Source organism: Teleopsis dalmanni, chromosome X (assembly GCF_002237135.1).
Source record: "Teleopsis dalmanni isolate 2A chromosome X, ASM223713v2, whole genome shotgun sequence".
Taxonomy (NCBI): Eukaryota; Metazoa; Arthropoda; class Insecta; order Diptera; family Diopsidae; genus Teleopsis; species Teleopsis dalmanni.
The window spans coordinates 69,273,796-69,298,680 of NC_051848.1; the positions used below are offsets into that span (position 1 = coordinate 69,273,796).

The following is a 24,885-nucleotide window of genomic DNA, read 5'->3' on the forward strand; positions in this document are numbered from 1 at the left end:
ATTTTGTTATGCATTAAATGCTTTGAAATTAACACTTTGGTTCTAATTTTAGAAAGACTTGGTTTTTATATGTTAGTGATCAACAAAATAAAACTGAGAATGGGGATTCACCATACATGTTATTTTATCTTCTATGACTGTTAAAAATTTTGATAACTTTATAATATTTTATAAAAGGAGTGCGTTGTTTTTATCTAAGCATATCGCGAATCTGTACTTGTTTTTAGTTCTTAGACATTGTTATTGTCTAAATTATTCCAAGATAATGCAGAGGCGTTTGGAGAGACATGTAGCGTCAGGCAAAAACCCGATAATGGGTTGTTACTTACTTATAGGTAAGTAAGAAATCCAAGATAACAAAGATCATGGATTAAGACAATATATGCAAAACAAACATTTATTATAATTGTATAAAAAATTTTTTTTTATAAGAGAGAAAAAACAAAATGTCCAAAAATTAGAACATTTCGGAAATAAGAATTAAACGAACCGAATATTTTTTTGTAAAGCTGAGATCGGAATACATATCCTGTTAGTTATACCAAAGACAGTTTAAAAAAATATCTTAGATTAAATATCTTTGCTTTCAATCACGTAAATATATTCAAAGTCAAATTGCTACTAATCATAGCGTAAATATATATCATTTTAAAAGGATTTCAAGTTTTTTAAGACACTTGCTATATAAGTTGTAAGGCACTATGTGCTAAAGATAGTGAATCATTGTAAAATATATATCTTTTTTTATTAATGATATTTTTATTTTTTATTTTTTTTCATTAATGATAAATTTATTTTATTTTTCTTTATTAATAATAAATTTATTTTTTTTTTTCGTTAATGATATTTTTATTTTTTTTTAACACCATATTTTCTGAGATAATAGTTTACTATTGAGATCAGTGTAATTTTCTTATGTGTGATCTAAAATATATTCTGATGTTCTGGAGTTTCCCATAAATTTAGTATTATTATAACTGAATATTATCTCAATTAAAACAGTTATAACGCTAAAAAAATGAAAACTTTTTTTATAAATATATATAATTTATTTAGGCATGCAATTTTACAAAACTTTGAATATTTAAAGAAATACATATTTAATTGCAATTATTTAATCGTTTATCGTGCCAATAATAAAACTAATTTAAATATAAATATATAAATATATGTATAGGTTATGTATTTAACTCACATAATAATAAATATATTTTACTTTAAAACGTGGCGGGGTCTTATATAGTAAAAAAAATATTTTATATTTCAAAATTTTTTGTTTTATACAAAAAAAAATTTAATGCCACAAAAAATTTAAATTTCTTAATCTAAATTTTACAAACTTTATGTTTCAATAATTGGACATTTCTTTTACATTTTTTTTAAATAAAAATATTTTTTATAACATAATTAAATTTGGAATTTTTCAAGCTTATTATAAAAATTTTCAAATTGTGAAACATTTTTAACACAACAATAAAAAATAAATTAAAAATATTTTTTTACTTGACAAACAATTGAAAAAGTGGATTCAGTAAATAATAGAAGTAGCTCAGGCAATCTTTCTGTCGCGACTATCAAAATTGAAGAGCTGCTGTTTTGCATTGAACTCCTTCGACATTGTGTATGGGGAAAGCACCGAGTTAAATGGCTTCATTTCTGGCAGTTTTATGTTAAGCTATATAAAAAGAAAAATTCAAACATTTCTAATTTACTGCAATACAAAGATTATTTTGAACAGAATTTACATAAATGTAACTAGAACTATTTTAAAGTCTAGACATGCTTCAATTTATGGATTATTATTGTGCAAAATGGGTTGTTACCTACTTCCGAAAGATAACATTAATACAGTGAAATGCATAAAAAGTCAAAAAAAGTACAAACATTTATGTAAAATAGATGTCAGAAAAATTAAAAAAATTTTGGACCAAATCAGTCATAGAACACCCCGACTAACATCATTAAAAATGATATGTGATACAGGAGCGTAAATTGTGAGAAGGAATATCTCTATGTGCGGTATCTCCCGGGTGTAACCTAAAGATATTGCACAAAAAAGAGCCTTTTAGAAATTATCAGAATAATCAGAATAATATCAGAATAATATTTCGACCTATATCTTTAGGTCACACCCAGGAGATACCGAATAAAAAGTGCCTTTTAGAAAACACCAGGAGAGAATAATATTTCGACTGAACTGCATAAATAATGAACAGTCTAAACCATTTTAGAAAGGTTGAAAAAACATTGAATATGATGTGCGCCATAACAAGTACATTAATTAATCAAAAAAATTAAGCAGATTATGGTAGCTAATATAAAACATTAGATAGGTTGCTATAGTAATAAGAATATTATACGGTTAATGTGAAACGTTATTATGAGTTTTTTGGGTAGAAGAATTTGTTCTAAAACTATTGAGTGTTGCTTTGCTAACTCAACCGCTCGTAGCGAACATAACATCATTATAACATACCCATAATACATAACAGTCTATTCTCCAGAGATGACACCCTGCAACTTTTTTACATACTCTAAGCCCAAAGTAACACTCACAGAACAACATTTTTCAACAATAGATGAGCTAAGGATGAAATCACAGAGTAAGCTGTATTTCTACAACTAGAAACTAAGGTAGCGTAGGTAAGTGCATAATATCAAACGGACACTACATTAAATGATATAGTTTAAATAAGGCAATACTTTGTGAAAATTAAGAATACTCGATATTTTATATTGCTTTAAATGTTAACTTATGCTAAAATAAAGTTTAGTTATTAAAGATACAATAGCTACAATCGCTACAAACGGGAAGGTTGTACGAGAAGCATGCGGCATGGATAGCCAACCTATAAGAGATCGCGAAGGAAAAAATCGCGAAGAAGTTGAGGGGTTTTAGTTCGTATACTACACAATAGGAGTCGGACACACCATTCCGACGACGGTCGGTTTAACGATGTATAAAGCTTCTCCCTATCTCCTCTTCTCAAAAAAAATCGTTATAATCCTCCTAAATTGAGCACATTATATACATTAATTTGTGATTATAATATAATATAAAATATAAATTAGTAAAAAAATATTTATTTTAACTTACCAACTCATTGTTGCTACGCATAATTTCATTGTTTGACCATATTGGATCCATCCAAAACGGAATGTTCTAAAGAGAGAAAATTTGATGAATTTTAACTCAAGAATGGCAAAAATCTATCTAAAGGAACTTACTTTAGATGGTGGTGTATCCGGTTTGGGTGGTTCGTACCATGGGTACATTGGGATATTGTTTACATATTTATAGGCTGCATCAGTTGGTATCATAAGATTTGAAAAATGTGTAACTCCTGTTTGCAATTGTGGCTGTTGCAGCATTGTAGGAAGCGCATATTGCTGTGGTTGCATTAATCCAGTGTTTAAATGATTGGCTATAAAAAGTGGAGGCAAGCCATTATTTCCATAATTATTATTTATGTAATTCTGTGCATGATGTTGTTGTTGATAATATGGCATGGCTTGTCGGCGATTCCATAACTTTGTTGCGGTACTATTGCCATATGCTGAAATGGGAAGATTTGTCATAGGCTGGGTAGCTGTTATTGGAACTGTTGATGGTGGTGGTAGCGCAGTTGTCATTTGCTGTGGTATCGATAAATTTAATGAATTATTAAATTCAGAGAATGATGAATTTGCCGAAGAGTTAAATGATCCATTTAGTATATTAACTGACGAGGAAGAATTAAAAGAATTCTCTTTGTTGCTACCGTTTAAACTATATCCGGAAGAGTTTAAGCCAAAGGATTGATTAGCAATATTTGAGTAAAATGAATTATTGAGACTATTTGCCTTGGCTTGATTACATGAATTGTTATAAAATTTAGCACTGCTATTGAGAGTATGTGCCACGTTGTAATTATTTTGTTGACGATAGTTGCTTTGTACTGGATAATTAGGATTTATTGACGTAAGATTTTCTGCTAAAATCCTTTGTTTTTGTGGTGGCATTTGTATAAGATTTCCGTAAGTGTTATTGGTTGTCGTTGTTGTTTGTGAAGCAATAACTGCATTAGAGTACAATGTTTTTTCTGGAGAAGAAACATGTATCTTCTTCTCTTGTAGTGGCGCACGTATGGCTCGTTGTGATTTTTGCTTTAGAGTTGACGATTTCAATGGAGCAAATTTATTTTGTTGACTGCTTGATGTTGGAATGGTTCCGCTGAACACTAAGAAGCAATTAGTATTAATTTATATTAAAATAGATAGAAAAGACTCAATACTATACTTACGTTTGCAATTGCTTACGAGAGTTACCTCACAACGGTCTTGTGAGGAGGAAATAGAAGCCGAAAATATATCCAAATAAGCATTAACCAATGCATATACACTTGGATAGCCTTTTCAAAGTCATGTAATAGTACCATTTGTAATCAAAATAATATTTTCAAATTTCAAATTCTGCATCATCGCTTACCAAATTCAAAAGTTGTTGTCAAATTGCAATTCAAAGCAGATTTTAGTTCATACACCGTCATCATTTTACGTTGTTCTAAGAGCGCTACTATATCCATAATGAAGTTGAATAATTTAGTTAGGCGTACTCTATACGTAGCATCTTCTTCGTATATCTGAAAACATATATATGACATGAATTAAAACTATATACGAATCTGAAATAAATACCTCTATTGCATGTTTCATTGCTTTTATAGTGTTTTCTTCCACATCTTTTTCCATTGGCTTCAGCTTCTCTATGAGAAATGCCAAGCACAAATTTTTTGATTTTTGAGTAGTTGCATTTGTTTTATCACTTTTGGGATCTGTATCTATGATAATTTTACAAGCTTGATAGCAAAGCGAACGGAAACTTTGGTCACCATTATGGCAGATAATGAAATAGACATTGTCTTTAAGCAAAACCTTTAAAAGAACAAATTAGTACTTATGACTAAAAACTATTCGAAACAACAATTTACAGCTACATTTTATATATTTATATATAATATTATATGAATATGACACAAGATTTCTTATGTTTTTTGATTGTATTGCTTCTGGACATTTAAGCAGTTTTTTAGAATACTGGCATGGATGCATTTTGTTTAGATGTCAGCAGTTTTTTTAAATGTTAACAAGTTTTCGCTATGTTGTGAATTAGTCCGGTAGTACTGCTAGTACCCATGAAAAATAACTAACAAAACTAAAATTCTAATTACAAATATGCATGTGAACAAAATATTGTATTCAAAATTTGTGACTTGAAAAATCGCAAATAAATAATATCACCTTTGGAATGGGTTTTTGGCAAAATAGTTCAATGAAAGTGATCGATCCAACACCGTATTCATTTAGCTAAAGCTACACTTATATCAAATTCGCTAAAGTACTTTGAGGCTATACCTCAACCAGCTTATGACAAATGTATGGAGGATTGACACAAGTATTATACTCGGATTTGTTGCATAACTATCTGTTTGTGGGGTATTTAGAATACGTCAAAGCCATAGATAATTTTTTAGGTTAGAATTTTGTAACATTAAAGCCAGGTGATAACTTAGTGTTACATATATATAGAATATTTCCATTCGAAGTGGTTCGAAAAATGAAATAAATTCTAAGGCGTTGACTGAAGAGGACTACCCGTATAGTTGTTCCCGGTCAAACAAGATAATTTTGTGGGCTCTTCTGTTGGCAATAAATTTTCTTATCAGGAAGTGTTACAAAAATCTTTAATCTGGTACTAAATATTTACAATAACGTACATATTCGTACAATAACGTATGTTCATAAGAATACCTCATCGCGTTGTAAAATGTTTATAATTGGTTTTTATTGAAACTGATCCCCCATCCCCTAGATAAAAACTAAAAAACATTTAGTTTTAATAAGATAAATGATATAAGCAGCCTTAGCAGTAGAAAACGTATATGTTACTACACTCTTTTACAAGCTTTATAGATAGTTTAGCTTATTAACCTTATCATAGTTAATACTAAATACTAATACTAGTACATCTCCTATTTTGTATTATTAATTTTCACCTCACGAACTCAGCAATTATGAAACTGAATTGGGAATTAATTTAAATTAATTGGTATATTCTGGTATAAAATATATATAATACTTGTAATAATAATTTGAATTTGTAATAAGTGTGTAAAATTTTAAGGTACCTCAACATATGGTAACAAATGTATAGCTTCCATAATATTGTTAACGCCTAATGTCTGTGGCTGAATTTGGTATCCAAACTTTTTCTTATGCATTTTTAGTACTTCGTTGAGTTTTATGCATGTATTAGATAAATGCGTGAAACTTAGTATTAATTCTTCAAGTTGTTCAGCGAAAACTCTTTGAGCCACCTTTGGAGAAAGTGTAATTTTTTTGTCCTCCTCGCTTGTTAGTTCCATTTCAACAACCCCATTTATAGCTTCCATAAGGTCAGCTAACTTCAGAAAGCCATATTCACTCAATCGACATTGATAATCGAAATGATAATGATAAGAGCGTACAAAATTTTGAAAAAGAATGGTATACTGCGGTGCGTTACGGAAGAGTTCTACCATTTCTCCAGCGAATGCAGTTGTTTTTTCCAGTTCTATATTAGTTTGTTTACGTTTTGGTATTGAAATTAATATATCGGCGCCATTTTGTACTGGCGTTACGACAACTATATTGGAATTAACAAGTCCGTCTAATATATCCACAATATCACATACACCATACTCGGTCACATCAAAATTTCGATTTTGTGTCTGTGAAAAAATTGTTGGAAGCTGAGAGAGTAATATCGATTTATTACCGTGGGCACGCAATACTCGTAATAAATTCGATGTAAAACGACGTATTTGAGTGCGATGAGTCAATGTAATAAGACGATTTTCACCGTCACCCATTATTTGTATCACAGATGCAAGTGCCTCAAAAAGTTCAATTAGTTTTGTGAATCCATAGTCGGCAACTCGACATTGTTTCCCAAAGTGATTATGATAGGCTGGTATGAATCGATTAAATTTCATTGTAGATTTGGGTGACATCTTAATGAGCTCCATTACTTCACGCGATATGTGATAAAGTGGATCAGTCATAGAGTTCTTTGAGAAAAGGTTGTTACGTTCTGTTAATGACGAATTAATAAGGCTTGAATTTAACACATCTTTTTCCATTTCAACCCAGCCAAGTATCTTTATGCCAAAGTTATTGACCTGTATTTGTATGCCTTGAACACAGCATATTAAATGCTCCAGATTTACACCATTATCGTTGGGTATAATTTGTAGGCTTAATTGCGCTTCAATGCAGTGTACCAATGAAGCCACTGGTATATCACCAGTATGATGTTTGAGTAAAGGATATATCATTTTCTGAATTTCTGTTATGGTCATGAAAACATTTGGTAGTGGTTCAATTTCTTGCTCCGCCCAGCCTTTATGTTGTTCTCGTTTAAAATGGATTGTACAGTAGGGAACGCTATGTTGCAAGCCTTCCATTAATGGTGAGTTTTCCAAAGAATTAACCAAATCTGGGTGTAAGCTAATGGACTTTTCCTCGTTATTATCTGAATTAATAGTACAAATATCCTGCATCTTATAAAGATCCAAAACATTAATAGAAGTTTTGAAACGTGACTGAAAAAGTTCTCGAAACTTATACATAGGAAGAGTGCAATAAGGAATATCCTAGTTAAAACAGTTGAACGATTTTTAAATATTTTTCAGAAAAGTTTGTAAATCATATTTTACCTTAAGTAAGCCAGCTACTTGGCAACGTAATGTATTGATTTCAGTCAGAGAGGAGTCGCGTGTATAAGAAACGATCATGCGTTTGTGACCAATTTTTTTGCGATGTAAGTTTGACACTACTTGCTTAGCAAACTGAAATTTATTTGCATATGTGGGTAAACTAAAAGATATTATAAGCAGTTATACTCACATAAAGATCTGGAACTGTTACTTTTGCATAAGAACTTCCTTCGAAAACCAATGAAACGACGGGGGTTATTGGTTTTAGTTGTGTCATTAAAAAGTTGCGCAAGATAGATTCTTCCATCGTGTAATCCAAGTTTGTGATTTGTAAGGTAACCGTTTGATTTACATTTGTAACACTTGCATGGCATTGCTTTAAGGTATATATCGATGTGCTAGTTGTAGCACTACTAGCTGCATTGGCCATAGCTGTTATGATTCCTTCAAAATGTAAACACTTAATTTATTAAACTACACGCATTATATGAAAGAAAGGGACTATCAAAGAGGATAAAATATAAAATTACGCTATATTAACGAAACCCCATTAGAATACGTCATGGTGGAACCATCGTGATTTGTCATATCTTCTTAAATAATTTACCTAATTTTTTTTCTTTATATTATACAGTTTTATATGCAGACATTTATTTTATTATTGCTTATTGAAATTTAAAATTAGTAAATATGGAAATAAAAATGAGATGTAGATAATAAAAAATATATAAATTAGTTTATGTTTTAGGTAACTGCTCTTAGAAATCAGATATATCATTTATGATATATAAACTCTGTTCTGATATTTTCAAGTAAAAGTCAAGTAACATTTGCTGACATTTGCTCACCTAAGTTTAACTTCCCTTAAAAGTTCCTAGTGGTAATACCAGACAGAAATGACTGGGAAAAAGTCTAAATTTGATTCCGACGAATGTTGATCGTCCTAAGGTGATACGGGTCAACTGATTGCTCACAGCCCAACTAATTCAACACCTTCAGGTATATATATCAAGGAATTTTGTTATATTTTAGTACATATTTTTTTTCTTAGGTAAATATAAATCAACTGTAAAAATTAAATATAGTGTTCTGAAAACCTGTAGTTGGTTTAAGCCGTCCTGTTGAGATTGAAATAACTGATCTTAGTTATGTATGTATGTATTTTTTAGAATATATTTGATACTTTGCATTCCTAATTTATTGTTTGACTTAATTTTTTATATTTCTTATTACAGTTATGTATATAAAACATCTATTATGTTCTTAATGGTCTACTCCGTTAGAAGTCGTTGATCTGAAACTATTGAAATGAAAATTTGACTGGTTATTTCATTGCTACTATTTAAAAATACTATTCTAAATATATTTACTACATATTTATATAAAATGTTTAGTTTTGCGTATTATATGTAAATTTTTGTATATATACTGTAAGAAAAAAATATAAAATCACGTAATTTACCTATATTAAAAAAATCAAAAATTCTGAAAAGGTACACGCAGAACTGGTGTAAATGCAGAACTTCTTATGTGTGACGTAAATCTCTCAGTTGACATCTGGTGGCCAATTATGAAGAAAATCTAGGAAGAAGAAAATATGCCGGAGAGATGGAATGAGAGCCTTCTAGCTAAAATTCTCTCATATGGTGACATTTTCAACTGCAATAACTTTAGAGGGATCAGCCTGCTACCTATACCTAACAAAGTGTTCATAACAATTATCCTACAGCGACAGAAAAAATCTTAAGGCAAAACCAGCATGGCTTCCGCAGAAACAGATCGTGTGTAGATCTTATAAATACCCTTAGAATCATCTTTAAACAATGAAATGAGTTTCGAGCACCCATATATGCAGTTTTCCTAGACTTCAAAAAAGCCTTTTACAGCCTCAAACGCAAATTTATCTGTTATGTGTTAGGGAAAAGAGGTATGCCTATAAAAATCATAAATCTTATCAAACAACGTTTCAGGCTTTTCGAGTGGAAACGGGAGTTCGACAAGGATGTATTCTGTCACCTATCCTATTCATTCTAACTCTAGACAAAATTCTGAACAAAGCCCTTAGCAACACCCGTGGTATTTAATGGGGCCCATTCGAGCACTTGCAAAATTTAGATTTTGCCAATGACGTCGTTTTATTGAGCTATATGCATAGTGAACTACAAAATATGTTTGAGCGAGTAAGAATTGCTGCTTAGCGTGCAGGACTTGAAATAAATGTAAGCAAGACCAAAAGTATGTATGGTAGTTATGATGTGTCACAAGACGCTCGTCTGCAAGCAAGCGGTGAGGAGATACAATGTATAAGTTCTTTTACGTGCTATGGAAGTGCAGTAATAAACAAAATCGGAACGGACGAGGAAGTTGCAACACGCATAAAGAGGGCGCAATTAGTGTTTGGATAATTCCGGAATATATGGAAATCGCGGTAAATTATGTTGATAGAAAAAAGAAAATGCGTATTTTATGTAACAGCAGTCCTTTATTAAGGCTGCGAAACATGGACGCATTCAAAACAGATAGAAAGAAAGACACAAACATTTTTAAAGAAATGCCTGCGGAAAATCCTAAAAATATGGGGGCCTAACCACATATAAAATGCAAAGGCAGCAGATGTCCTGGTGCACCGGCTTTAACTTGGAGAAGGACAATTGAAAGAGAAATGACAGAAGCGCACTACACATGGAACGATATATGCAGAAAAACACCTAACAGAGTGCATAGGGCAAGAGAAGCGTTGCGGTCCTATGCCCCACTAGGGGAAACGGATACTAAGAAAAAGAAGATGTTATGTAATATCTAATTATCTTTTATATTTTAATGTATATAATTAAATACATGTTAATGTTCTTATTATTATTAATTAAATAAAAATTAACTTTATACACTTTATAAGTAAACATATCAGAGGTACAGTATATCTAATTCTATTCATATTAGGTTTCATAATAATATCTATACGCATGCGGGAATTTTATACAATGTGAATATTTTAAATGTTATTTTATTTCATGAAAAATTTTAAATATTTTATTTAATTAAATATTTTAGTTGAATTAAATGAAACTATAAATTAATTAAAAATAAATTAGATGGATATTAGAGCTGGCTCCTATGAAATCATTGGAGTCATTTTTATGTTTTGCCTTTGCAATCTAAATATTATTTGTCTATGGTTGCGGATTTTCATAAATTGACAAGATTTGGAAAATAAAATTTATTGTACTTGAAATATGCAGTCTGCAGAAATAAAATAAACTGTGATGGTTTAGATAAAAAGCTTTGAGAAAAAGTTCATAAAATTTAAACTGATTTAAGCAGATATATTTTATTTCTGATCTATTATTTTGAGGAACTTTAGTATTGTAATTGTTAGAAATACAAAGCACTTCGTTTTCACTATGCATAAAACTCTTTGAATGTGCTTTAAACTATCACTTTCTGTGAAAATTTCTAAAGCGGGTATTACACATCATACCATAACTTGGTGCGTTGAATGCGAAATTGGTGCCAAATCTCATGTATAATAGCAATACAGTCAAACTTCCATAACTCGAAGTACCATTTTGCAAGGAAAAGATTCGTCTTATGGAAAATTTGAGTTAGAGAACTTTTTTTTATTTTTGAAAGAAACAATATTTTAAGATATTTATTTATTTATTTGAAATCAAATATACCATAGTTATAGTAAAGTTAAAGTAAAGGAAAATATTCAGAAATTAGGGTTACGAATTTCAATTTTTTTCTTATTTTCAGTAAAAAGAGATTCCAATTTAATCAAAGCCTTATAGTGATCATCAGTTGTAGTGTGATTCGTTTGTTAATAAATATTCAGAATTTTGAACGAGTCTTCTACTTAATTCTTGGAAGGCTAATGAACAATTTCATCCACCGAATCCTCATCATCACTTTTCGTTGCGCTTAGAATCGGGTCCACGGGTACAGAGCTATAATGCTTACTAACATCGTCAACTGTGTGAAAGATTGATTTACAAATTTCTTTGTCAATCTCAATATAATAGTTAAGAGTAGCAATGGAAGTTATTTTATTTATTTTGAACCATACTGCTGGTGACTGGTATTTGCACAAAGAAGCAAAATAAAAAAAAAAATTAAATATTTGGTTTGGAAAAAGGTACGTGACAATATTTTTATTCAAGTTATAGAGAAATTCGAGTTATAGAAGTTCTAGTTATGGAAGCAGAATTGTATATATGTAGTTTGCTCTCTAAAACCTTGTTGCACTCTTTCTAATTCGAGTTATAGAAAATTCGACATATAGAAGTTCCAGTTATGGAAGTTTGACTGTATTTGCAGACATGACGAGCAGACGGATGGAAAACAAAATATTTTGATTTTCCGTCGGACTTGCTCGTGTTGCTTTGTATACAATCGGATTTTTGTCGGCTTACATGCAAATTTCATTTTATTTTGAGGGATGAAAGCGGAAACATCGTTTAAATGCACGCATGATTTTTTTTGTTGTGTACTCGTATTTGTTGTTTTTTTTTGCTGAGAAGTGTTCAAAATAATGTCGGCAGTGCATGATGTGTAATAGCACCAAGTACGATGTGTAATACCCGCTTATAGTACACTGAAAGTAATACAGCTTAAATTTTAGCTGAAAGTTTTAAAGAAATATTTTTTACGGTTAATGAATTGTAGCTCACCTGATTGTTGTATGTACTGTGTCTGCTACAAAAAAAAAAAAAATTAAAGTGATCGATGAATATAATGCAAATTTGAACTAAGTAGTACTTACTGAAGTTGCAATGTCTGGCATTATATCGGACATAAGCATGTTTTGGTGTCGGTAGCCTTGACCAATTTTTCCATATGTCGATGCATTATATGTATTGTTTGCAGATGCTGGAGTCGTAGTTTTGTTAGTTGCTGAGTTTGATGGACGGTTGTAATTGTAGGGCGCAAAACGAGTTCTTGTACCTGTGACGGTTAGTGAAGTGCCAGCACTGTTTACAGACTCTTTTGCTAAATTTGTAGTTATGTTGTTATCTACATCATCATTATTTTCAATAATATCAGTTGAAGTTGAAGAAGACAACTGCATATTATGTGGTGTAATATCACCGTTTGTGGAATTGTGATTATTATTATTGTCACATAAGTTACAGTCGGTTTCATTCAAATCATTGTTATTATTTATTTCCATTAACATTTTATCTTTAATTACGTTGGTTGTTTCAGTTTTAGAAATTACATCCAACTCCGATTCCTGTTTATTTATATTTAACGGATATTTCTGAACTTGGTGAGTCATTTTACTGCAATTATCTGAAATCTCAGAAATACTCGCAAGTTTTGTTCTAAATTGAAATTAATTAAATTTTATTTTAGACATATTGTAGAATCGATTTTAATTTCTACTCACTCATTGAATATATCAGCCATATCAACGAGGTGCTTCTTATCTATTAAAATTTAAAATAAAATATTTTTAATAGAAGTTTACTACTATATTATTGTGTTTAAAATTTTAATACAATTTTAAGAGCCAAAATCACAATCGTAGGGTAAGTTTTAATACCGACTTAAGTCATGCTTAAGTCATTACCATTGCTGACCTAATTGGCTTTAAGGGTCATGTTATACAAACAGTCATATTACGAATAATCAAAAGGCATATTATACAAAGAGTCATATCATAGTTGTCAATTTTTTACCTTTACGATTATTTTGATACGATTTTTTTGTGTTTACAAAATCACACAAAAACACACATATGTATGTACTCCTGATAGGAAAAAGTTTTGACATTTTTTACTCAACAACACCGTTTTGATCACGTGCCGACTTTGTATGTCTTAATAATTTTCAATAGGTTGTTTTATACGAATCTGATTTTTGACAGCACTTTTTCTACTGGGAACCATTTAGATAATTGAAAGGTGAATTATAACATGAATAGAATCAACATGAATAGAATTTGGTGTGCTTTGGTGGGCCAACCACCATCACAATAGAAATATTAGCAATTTTATGGTCAATAAGCAGCGCTATATGTCCATTATTAGTGATTTTTTTGTTCTCTAATTAATTAGTATTAATATGTAATGCTTTCAATTTCAATAAGATGCCACCAGACACCATAGAACGCACGGCACAATTAGGTTATTGCAGAAAACATTGGTCCTGTGAATTGTGTACATAATTTCTTATAGGGAGCGAAGCATCTGACGCATATTCCAAATTGATGTCAACGTAAAGCCTTACAATTTCCAAAAGGTATAAGATCTTACACCAAAACAACAAAAAGTTAGACTCGAAAGAGCAAAGGAGTTGTTACGATTGCAGGACCACGAACGTGGCAAATTTCCAAATATTGTGTTCTCTGATGGAAAAAATTACCCTATTGAGTAGTTCATTATTTCTCAAAATGATATTGTGTAGTTAACTGAATGCACTGCCTTCATTTCGTCCACACAATGGCTTACGAATTCGCCAAATGCAAATTTGATGAACAATTGCATCTTGGCCGTTTTGGTGAGGCGAAGAGCAAAGTGAGAACTAAAAAATATGTCTACATGAATGCGCAAAAGAAAGCCATTGTTAAAGAATGGTCCAAAATTCCGGAAGATCACATTTGTGAAGCACGCAACTCATGTTTTAACCGTTAGAAAGCTAAAGTCAAGGTAAAAGGTGGCCTTCATCCATATCGAGCAATAGTGAATGGATTCTGAGTTTTGAATGAAGTTTTGATTATTTCCACAAATTTTTGTAACTTAAATCAATAAAAAATAATTTCAAACAAAAAACCCTGTAGTGTTATCTTAGGTAAGTATCGTTTCAAACTGTATCATTCTGTATGAAAAGTTGAGTCTATTCAGTAAGTGATTATTATCACCTCGAACTCAAAACTATTAAAAATATTTTATATGTATTTTATCATTTATTTATTTTACTATTATTATTACAAGCATGTATGTATATAGAAATTTCCATAATTTGATAAATGAATTATGAAATTTGAGTGTATCATTCCGGTACAAATATTAGTAAAAATATCGTACAGTTATAGGTTATATATGTTTATAATGAAAATGCTTACAAAAGCATATGTAAAATTTTTACCTATTTATTAATTTCATTAAGAGTCAAGGTGTGTAGACAATTATTGCATATTTTCTAATTACTTTATTTGTTTCCGATTCTAATATAAAATAACTCTATTTTCTCACAAAAAAATATTTCTAGTTCTTCAGTTACTCAAGACTAATTGATTTTTTAAAAAAAAAGCAATTCAAATGCAATTGTCATTTTATTTATGACGAAGAGAGAAGCTACACGGATGTTATAGTTTTTAATTATTGACAATTATAAATTTATATTAAAATGATTAAAAAAAATTTTTAAGTAAAGTTTAAAATTGTAGAAGTAATGATAAATCCGACCTCAACTTAGGCGCATTTCCACAGCCAAACATGTAAATAGATTACCTTCCAATCAATCTTTTAGTAAATAAAATTACATTGTTTTATTTGTAAATTTTGTAGTAATAATAAAACGTATATAGTATATATGGTGCCTATACACACACTCGTCTAGGTATACTGCTGACAGTCACAAAATCTATTGAGTATAAGTTCTATAAAAATATATTAAATAATCTTAACTCATTCGTTAAAATGCTTATTCATACACAGAGAAGAAATAGTTGTGGATTAAAAAAATAAGGAAATGAAGTCCTAAGCCCTATGAATTAGAAATAAGTTTGACCTAGAGAGGAGCGAACCGATATATATAAACCTTATTAAATGGTTTCGTATAATCTTTACCAACGGTTTTTATACATGAATGTTTTAGTTTAGATTATAATTAGATCATGATCATGATTTAATAACATGAAAATGTGGTAACTGCACTATGTAATGTAGTCATTAATGCAAGTACAGAGATAGGATAAGTGGTAAAATAAAATTCATAATAGTATTTTCGTTTGATCATTTTGACCTTAGTTTAAAAATTTCCTATGTTTTTATAATTTCAATATATGAATAGAATTCAAATTTTGAATAGTTTTTCTACTGATTTTCTTAAATTGCTCCAATATATGCCCTTTTTGAAGTTATTATTACGTTGCTAACACAGCAATTGAATTCCCCATTATCTATTTAGTTCCGACCCCAATGGCAGTTTTTGAACAAGTAATACAAACTTGTCTAATATACGACTTTCGCAAAGTTTTAGAGAAATCAAAGCATAGTTTTCTATATTTCTCGACGTACTCAAATCTATTAACTATGGAAAACTTTAAACGTATGTATAGATAATTGGCATAACTTGTCAGAATTCTTGCAGGATATACATAAAATAATGCTTCTAAAAATGTATGTATATTATCTATACAATATATAGTGTATACTATTTATATAATATAAATGTACCGTATATAAAATGTATTTACATGTTTTTATTGTATTAGAAATTTTGTGTACGGTATTAAAAGGAAATTTTCACAATTTGGCGCTTTTTTGGGACATAAATCATCTTATTAGCAGTAAAAGTACCGTATAGTTATTACGCCTAACATATATTTGGAATTAGAAAAAACTTAGAAAAAATTAGAAAAATTTAGAAATCTCTTATAAAAGCAAATAAAAAATATATACTAGGGATACTCACAGGTATATAGACATTCGGTATACTTTTACTTAGAATTTATTGTTGTGGGCAAATTTTTAATTTATGTTCTAAGCTGATCGAAAACAGAGCCATTAAATTTGGCTTGAATATTCACATTATTTTATATGGTCATAAATATCCAAAACATTTACTGTAAATTTTTTACTTACTCTATTGGTTTTTAATTCCAGAGCACTTTAGCTTTTCCTTTTGCTTAGTCACTCTATTCTTCCAGAAAAAGAGCCGTTCAATTTTTATTTCTTCTTTACTTTCAGAAGAAAAAAAATTGAGATGATTATTAACTTTTTATGCAATATAAAAAACAGCCGAATTTTTAAAATTTTTATTTATTACCAATTAAAATTTAAATAAGTTTATATAAAAAATTTTTTTTTTTGTTTAGAGTTAAAAAGTATTATTATTATTTAAAAATAATGTGAGCACTAGTAGATCAAATTAAATGAGCTTTTCAAATTTTAATTAAAAATTATTCATAAGAGTTTGTTTAATCGAATATAATAATTATATTATATTAAATAACACATTTCTTCAATAAATTGCCCAATAAAAATTTGATTACAAAAATTATAATTATTTTTTGATATAATAACTTTTAAATCTTTTTTTTGGTTAATTTGATTTTTTAATATTTTAATTAATTCTGTTTTTTAAATATTTGGACGATTACAACATATAAAAACGAAATCCACCGATCAAGGTTTTCATTAGACGTACAAAAACGTAATAATATAAAAACCATTCTTTTGGCTCTGCAGCATTAAAAGCTCTTCCACTAAAAATCACAAAAAAACAAAAAAAAAAAAAAATTGGAGACATTGGAAAGTATAAAGAAGTAACCGATATTGTTTATTGATTTAAAAATCGCTAATATTATTAATGAACTTTTAAAATAATGAATTTTGTTTTTAATAAATTAGTACTCAATGAAATATATAGACTGATATTATATTTTTATTATATTTTTAATATCTTAATAAGTGTTCTGTAGTGTATATATTTATGGCACTGCACTTATTACGAATATCTCAAACATTTTTTATTAAATTTATCATATTTATCAAATAAAAAGATATTTATTATATATTTTGACACTGATTTCGAATCATTAACTTGTAACATATGTGAGGAATTAACGTGCGTATATCATATCTTAAACAACTGCACACATCTATATTATTAAGCTCATAATATATATATTCTTTTTTTTGAATCTATTAGGCACGTAACCAGGGAGGGAGTTTTAGGTCCCCCTAATTTAATCAAAGGACTATATTCAAACAATTTCAAATCTATTAATTATTTATCTACTAATTAATTAATATATTAATTTATCTATATATTAATATATTAATTAATCTATTAATTAATCTATAAATTAAATAACATATTAATCTATTAATTAATTAATCTATTAATTATTAACACATTACTACTGTTTATTAAAAAGATATTTTTTTATGACTAAAATTATTTGAACGATGCCACCTCCAAATAAATTTTTGACTACAGACCTGTTATAAATATTACTTTCTAGCTTATTACACACTATACCCAAAACAAAGATCAACAATATTATTAATTTTTGCAAATAATGTAATTAAATCAAATTGCCAAACTTCTATATTTAACTTAGTCTACGTTTCTTTAACCTTGGTCAAAGCTGCATACGGTAGGAATGTGGTCCATATATATACACATATGGAAAATAATTAGTGTATTAATTATAAAATATTGTAGATATTAAATTAAGTTATTGTAAATTGTATATTATATGCTTATTTTTATACAAGTATAATCTGCATATGCGGATTTAGGTTTAAACGAAAACAAATTTTATCAGTTCGAATAAAATTTATATAACATATATAATAATAAATTGATAATAAATAATAAAAAAGGTTAACTATTCTATTAGCGCCAGAAAATTAAAATAGTCCTTAATTTATAAATATAACTTTTTAATTAAAATAATTAATTTAGAAATGTGCTTATACATCTTAATGTAATTAAATTTAATAATGGAAAATAATATCTTTGATTTTCTAAAGAATATCTGTACTTGTAATTGCATCACAAAAATATTTCTACGTTTAAATATTTAATAATATATAATTATTTTGAGACAACAAATAAAAGGAATTATAACTCAAGGAAAGTTAATTACATTGTTAATATGCATTACATATGCATTATATATACATTAATAATAACACTTCTGTTGATTGATAAGTGCAAAGGTAGAAATTGGGCGGAACCGAGGGGTTGCATATTATTACGTAAAATATTTATTACAATAACATGAATGGTGTTTGTGTATCGGATAATGCTAATAATCTAAGATTATTACTCGTAACAAATTCATCTAGCTAGTTAGTACTAGCTTTGCTAAACTCAAATACTTTTCCCAATGAGTTGAAGAGAATTGTCTTATAAATATTGTTTATTTATTTCTTTGGAAGTTAAAATTAATTTTAAAGTTAATGAAGAATAAGACACTGGGCTGCTAGGTCCTTCGCCCTGTGCTTATATTCATGTTAGGGATTATATCTTAATTTTATTTAATCTGTTTCTGGGTAGGTTTATTATAATGTAGTCGTCATTCTTGATTGCATTGAAAAGGCTTATGTCGTTGGTTGAGTTGTTGTAGACGTTTATGGTTACAATATATTCACACTTGAAGCATGTTGCTTCACCTCTATAGAGAGGTTCCTTATAGAGGATTCGTTATAGAGAGGTTCAAATATACGAAAATCGCTGTGTCTTCAACAAAACTTCGTTATAGAGAGGAATTCGTTATAGGGAGGTTCGCTATAGAGAGGTTTCACTGTATATTAATATTTAATTAACATTGATTTATTCATTATTATTATTCTTAGGGAATGTGGCACTACGACCATATTGTGCCACCTTCTGTGCTTAGAGAAGGTCTTTAAGCCCTGTTGCGTCAATAAAAAGTAGTAAAGAATATAAGAATATACATTCTTAGGAGCCTATTTTGTATGCGCATTAGTGCAGGGCATTCTAACAGCACATGTGTTAGCGACTCCTCAATCTCTTTACAGAATCTACAGTTTGCATTCCTAAGTGTACCTAGTTTTGTAAGGCAGTGTTTTAGTCTACAGTGCTCTGTAAGGATTCATGTGATGATTCTAAGATTTTCTTTTGATCGGTTCATATTAATCCTGGTATCTCTTATTGTAACAATAAGTGATTTGGATTATCTTAATCCTGGTATATTATTCAGTAATCCTTTTTATTCTGGTTCTCATTTATCTTTATGAGAGAAAGGAGCTCCTTTTCTGGCTAGTTTGTCTGCGTATTCATTTCCGCATACGCCAGTATATCCCAAACAATCGACACCTGATTTGATTCGTCAAATAGATTTAGCTCATCAAGGCAGTACAACACCAGTCGTGAGGTCACCTGATGCGAATTCAATGCTTTGATCGCCGCTTGGCTGTCTGTCAGTATTACAATATTTTTTCCCTGGTAATTCCATTCAATATTGATGAGTACGCATTTTGAAATTGCTTAAATTTTCGCTTGGAAGATATTAGTATTTTTCCTCATCGCTCCCCAGTGTTTATTGCCTGGTCCTACTATGCCCGCTCCGGTGTCTTCCTCCGTAAGCGAGCCGTCAGTGAACCATGAGATTGTGGTATTCGTTAGTTGATAGGTTTGATTGATGCCCTCCCAACTTCTTTTGTTGCTTAATTCAGTTTTAAAAAGCTTAGTAAAGCTGAACTTAGGATTCATCGTGTTCCATGGCATTGAAAATTCCGAACGCTGTTTGACAAGATTTTCGAACTATTTTCTATTGAGCCAGCTATCCATTATATTTCCTGTCTTCATTCGTAAAACTTCGTAGAACCCCTTATACATACGTATGCTAGGCTTTGTAGCCTGTTAAGTGGATAAGTGTTATTCTATTGTCTGGTTCCGTTTTCCCAGATGAGTGCCCCATATAAGATGAAAGGTCTGATGATCGCCGGATAGACCCATCGCAGTATTTTTGGTGTAAAGCAACAACTTTTGCCTGCTATTGATCTACAGATCATAAGAGCCCTAGTGGCTTTCTTCGTGACCTCTTCAGTATAGTGTTTTTGGTTGAGATGTATGCCCGAAAATTAAACCGTTTTCTTTATTTCTACCTTAATTCCATTGAGTCTGATAGTCTTCAGATGTTTGAGTTTGTATTTTTTTATAAAGGTTACAACTTTAGTTTTAGCTGGGTTTATACTCAGTTCTACCTTGTTGCATCAGTTTCTTGTGATTTTTAATTCATATTGGATTTTATAGAGTATTTTCGTATGGAGTATTTTCAAATTTTCCTCTGCTTGTTGTGACTATGTCATTTGCATAGCCTTGCACTGCTAGTCCGTTGTGAAGTAACAAGTCTTAGCTCGTAAAGTACTTCATCCACCAGTATGCTCCACATGAGTGGTGACAGTACCCCACCTTGTGAACATCCTCGTGTGGTATTCATCATTATTTGACCCGTACTAGTGTGTGTTTCTACCTAACTAGTTCGAAGCATGTTGTTCATCCACCGTGCCAAAGTAGAGTTTATTATTATTTTTATTAGTGATCTAAATAATTATAATAATGGAATAGAGTACATAATATTTTTACTAAAATGCAGTTGCTTACTTACATACACCTATAGCGATTAGCAGCTATTTTTGATTTCACCACGAAAGAAATAGAAGAATACAGGTTTCGACTACAAATTACAAACGATAAAAATTAACTTAAAAGACTTTTATGCCAGAACAGCTAAAATTCTATAAATGGTCTTCCGGTCGATCTTACAAAGATCTTTCGAAATACATTTAACGATCTTTGTCAGAATTGACCTGTTAATGTCCTAATTGCCTTAAATTTTGGACTTTCTTTAAAATTGAAACAAAGTTTATTTAGCACACATATTCAGTATGGATTATCTATTAAATTTTAAAAAAAGTATTGTTGAAGGACCATTTACTGAGTTAGTTAGTTAATGGATTAGTTTTTGTTGTATATGTTGTATATGCTAAGTAAATCGTGTAGCCGAGATAAAATTTGTTAAGGTATTAATTAAAGCATCGATATTATCATTTATACTGGCTTATTATCAATAATTTTTTATTGCTAATTGAACATTCTGTTCATTTGAATGTATTTTCTGCTCTATGCCAATATTTGGAACAACAACATTGTCCAGAAATTATTAAGAATTCTCCTCCTCCATTTCAATAGTAGGTATGTGTTATTTAAATTAAGTGTTATTATAATTGCAACCACAGAACGTGTAATTGTAGTCCTATATAGTATTTCTATACCTGACTTAATCAAATTTTTCGATTAAATAACAATGTACATATGATAACGGGTTATTAATTTATTTTTAATGTATATATGATTCAAATTACATCAATTATATTATTTTTTAATTACATTTTCGTATAGAGTATTTAATTGTTACTTGGCTTACAAACTGAAATGAAAGGTTTAAGATTCAGTAGACTAACGTATAGAGTTAATTTCCTTTCATTTGTTTAAATTAACTTCAATTACAAATAATTTATTGAAAATATGAAATTATAGTTTCCAGAAAATACTTGCATTTCCAATATAAATATTACGTATACTGAATGTATTTGATGAATAAAAATTAAATTAAGAATGTGTCAGTCACTTAAGAATATTATGCAATTCAATATTAATATTGTATAATAGGTATATACACATGCTATAAATTGAAATATGTTATTATATTTAATATATTATAAATATTTAACATAACTGTTTAATTATATAGTTTTTAATTTTCGTTTAAATTATTTGATAACAGCTTAATTAAATTTATACATTAGATGAGATGAGACTAGATTTAGATTTTAGAACGGGTTGGGTACTTGTCATCACGTCACTGCATCCTTTGAGGATTATTGTGCCTTATCCACTTTAGTTCCATAGGCAAGTAGCAGTTAAAAATGCAATTATGTCCATTGGAGAGATGTTGCCTAATTCCGTTATAAGTGAATAAGCAGTGGATAAGTACCGAATCCTGAGTCTGGCGAGACTATCACAGCTACACAAAATGTGTTCTTCTGTTTCCTCTTCTTCGCAACAAAGTGCAGCTATCGTCTCTAGTAATACCTATGTTCGATAGATGCTTTTTAACTCCGCAATGCGCAGTAAGAAACCCTGTGACAAGTCGGATGCCACTTCTGTTCAACATAAGTGGCTCCCTAGTTCTGGTTTTTATATACCTATACATAGTACTTGGAACACACAAGTCAATCGAGTAAGAATACGTACATATATGCATATACCATTAAGTCTTTATAAATCGTTTTCAAAAAGATATATTGTATCATTCTAAGTTAACGTATTTATTTGAAGAACATATGTTAAAGCAATAAAATTTTTTCTTTTCTTCATAGATTATTTATACTAAAACGATTTTTGTCGTACTTCTGCAGAGAAGTACAAAACTGCTGGTTACTCTTCTTTGGTCATCAGAAGATTTGAAAATTTTTGGTGGCTTTCTTTCTGACAGCATACAGCAGCCTTTCTTTCAAATTAGAGACGTAGTCAAGTTTATAAACAAGTCAAAACGGCTTCTATTTTAAAATGAAAGAATCATTCCTTCTTCAATATTATCGCTGTACTGATCACTGCGGTCTTTACCTCATTTTTAGTAGTTTTCCTGATCTGGTCTATGAATAGCGTATATCTATTGAAATACAACTAGCCATTGTTTGTGTTCAAGTGATGATTAATTATAATTACAAATTAAGTATATATATAGTATTGAAAAAATCCGAACCCAGGCCGCCATTTCAATCTATTCTTTAATCTAGAATTTTTTTCAGTAATATATATTTTTATTTGTTATATTATTTGTGTGATTATCATTCTTTATATCGGCGGTGGGTACGACAATATAATAAAAGAGTTTACCAACAACACTGACAATCAGATCTTCCTTATGAAATTGTGTATTATAATTTGATATAACTTATGTATACGTATTAATTCTTATATTTTTATTTTTAGATCCAAAATTGAACGAAAGTTCATGTAATATTTTAGTGCTTATTGATGTTGCACTTTGCATATTATAGTTCTTTTCAATTGTTTATTTGGATTCTGATATTAAGTATATCAAAACCGGAAATTGTTTGAAGTGAAAGACTAAATACCGTTACAGAAACAAATAGGTGTATTAAAAAATTGTTATGCAACATGGACGACTGTTATACGATTGTTATGTATTGGCTTTGCAGTTGTTAGTTTACTTTAATATTCGATCCAAATAGATCGAATAATGGACTGAGGCAGGTCTGCCAATTGATTCACTTAAAGGTAGGTTATGCAAAATATGATTTTGATCCAGTAAATGTGTGTTTTTATTGTATCATTCTTGTGTCCGGCAACTGTGAATATTGTTTATGCTTAGCGCATTATAACCCAACAGTCGTAGCTTCGTTCTTGCAAATGCTAAACAGCACCAGAAAAAATGTTCTAAGTTGCCTATATCTTAAAGACAGCACTGATATGTTGGATCTGTGATGACTGTGTAGCATCACATTTATGCTGTAAAGTGGGTATTACACTTTATAATTGTTGCTACAACTTGGTGCTGTAAATGCGAAATTGGTGCCATGTCTTATGTATAATAACAATATTTGCAAGAATGATGAGCAGAATGATGGAAATCAAAATATTTTGATTTTTCGTCCAAGTGACTCGTGTTGCTTCGTATACGATCGGATTTTCGTCGGCTTGCATGCAAATTTCATTTTATTTTAAGGGATAAAAGCGAGAACATCGTTTAAATGCACGCAAGATTTTATTTTGTGGTATATTTATATCTGTTTTTTTTTGCTAAGGAATGTTCAAAATAATATCGACAGTACATGATGTATAATAGCAAACGATCAAGTTGTAGCACCAAGTATGATGTGTAATACTCGGTTAAGGGATGGGATTCTCCGCAAAGCACGTATTTATTCTACATCCGGTTTTGCTTTTTTTTTATAGCAGATATTCATTATGATGTCATAATGAACAATGAATGAATGTTCATAGATTTTAGTGATTGTCAGTATCTTACTCAGAGTCTGAGCATGATGCTTCGCTGCATACATTAGCACACTGTCTAGGGAGACCACATAGATGTATTAGATCTGTAAAAATTTTTTATTTTTAATATTTATTTTATTTTATATCTTATTATTATCAAAGTTTTGTGTATTAAATATTGTTTTTTTAATGAAACATTATGGATTGAAAAATAAGAATTGAACTATAGGAAGCATATGTAATATTAAGATTCTTTGAATATGTGTATAAATTATTCAATGCAGATAAAGATTAAGTTATTGAAGTTTGATTGAGGTTTGTATAGGTATAATCATCATTTAATATATTCACTATTATTAATATGTCATTGGTGTTAAACTAATGCCAAACAGGTGAAATAAATTACTTTCAGTGT

The 24,885-nt window shown here is 29.7% G+C and overlaps 1 protein-coding gene across 1 annotated transcript; it reads right to left on the minus strand.

Moving 5' to 3' along the window:
• Positions 1-1,446: 1,446 nt before the first annotated feature.
• LOC119689024 (meiosis regulator and mRNA stability factor 1) lies at positions 1,447-16,696 on the minus strand. Its single transcript, XM_038103758.1, has 13 exons — positions 16,547-16,696; positions 13,126-13,165; positions 12,499-13,060; positions 12,407-12,431; positions 7,927-8,180; positions 7,737-7,868; positions 6,168-7,673; positions 4,678-4,914; positions 4,469-4,622; positions 4,284-4,391; positions 3,229-4,220; positions 3,098-3,163; positions 1,447-1,675 (listed from the first exon to the last, which is right to left on the minus strand). Exons 2-13 carry the CDS (start codon positions 13,143-13,145, stop codon positions 1,550-1,552), a joined length of 4,182 nt encoding a protein of 1,393 aa, XP_037959686.1. The 5' UTR covers positions 13,146-13,165; positions 16,547-16,696; the 3' UTR covers positions 1,447-1,549.
• Between the last annotated feature and the right edge of the window lie 8,189 nt (positions 16,697-24,885).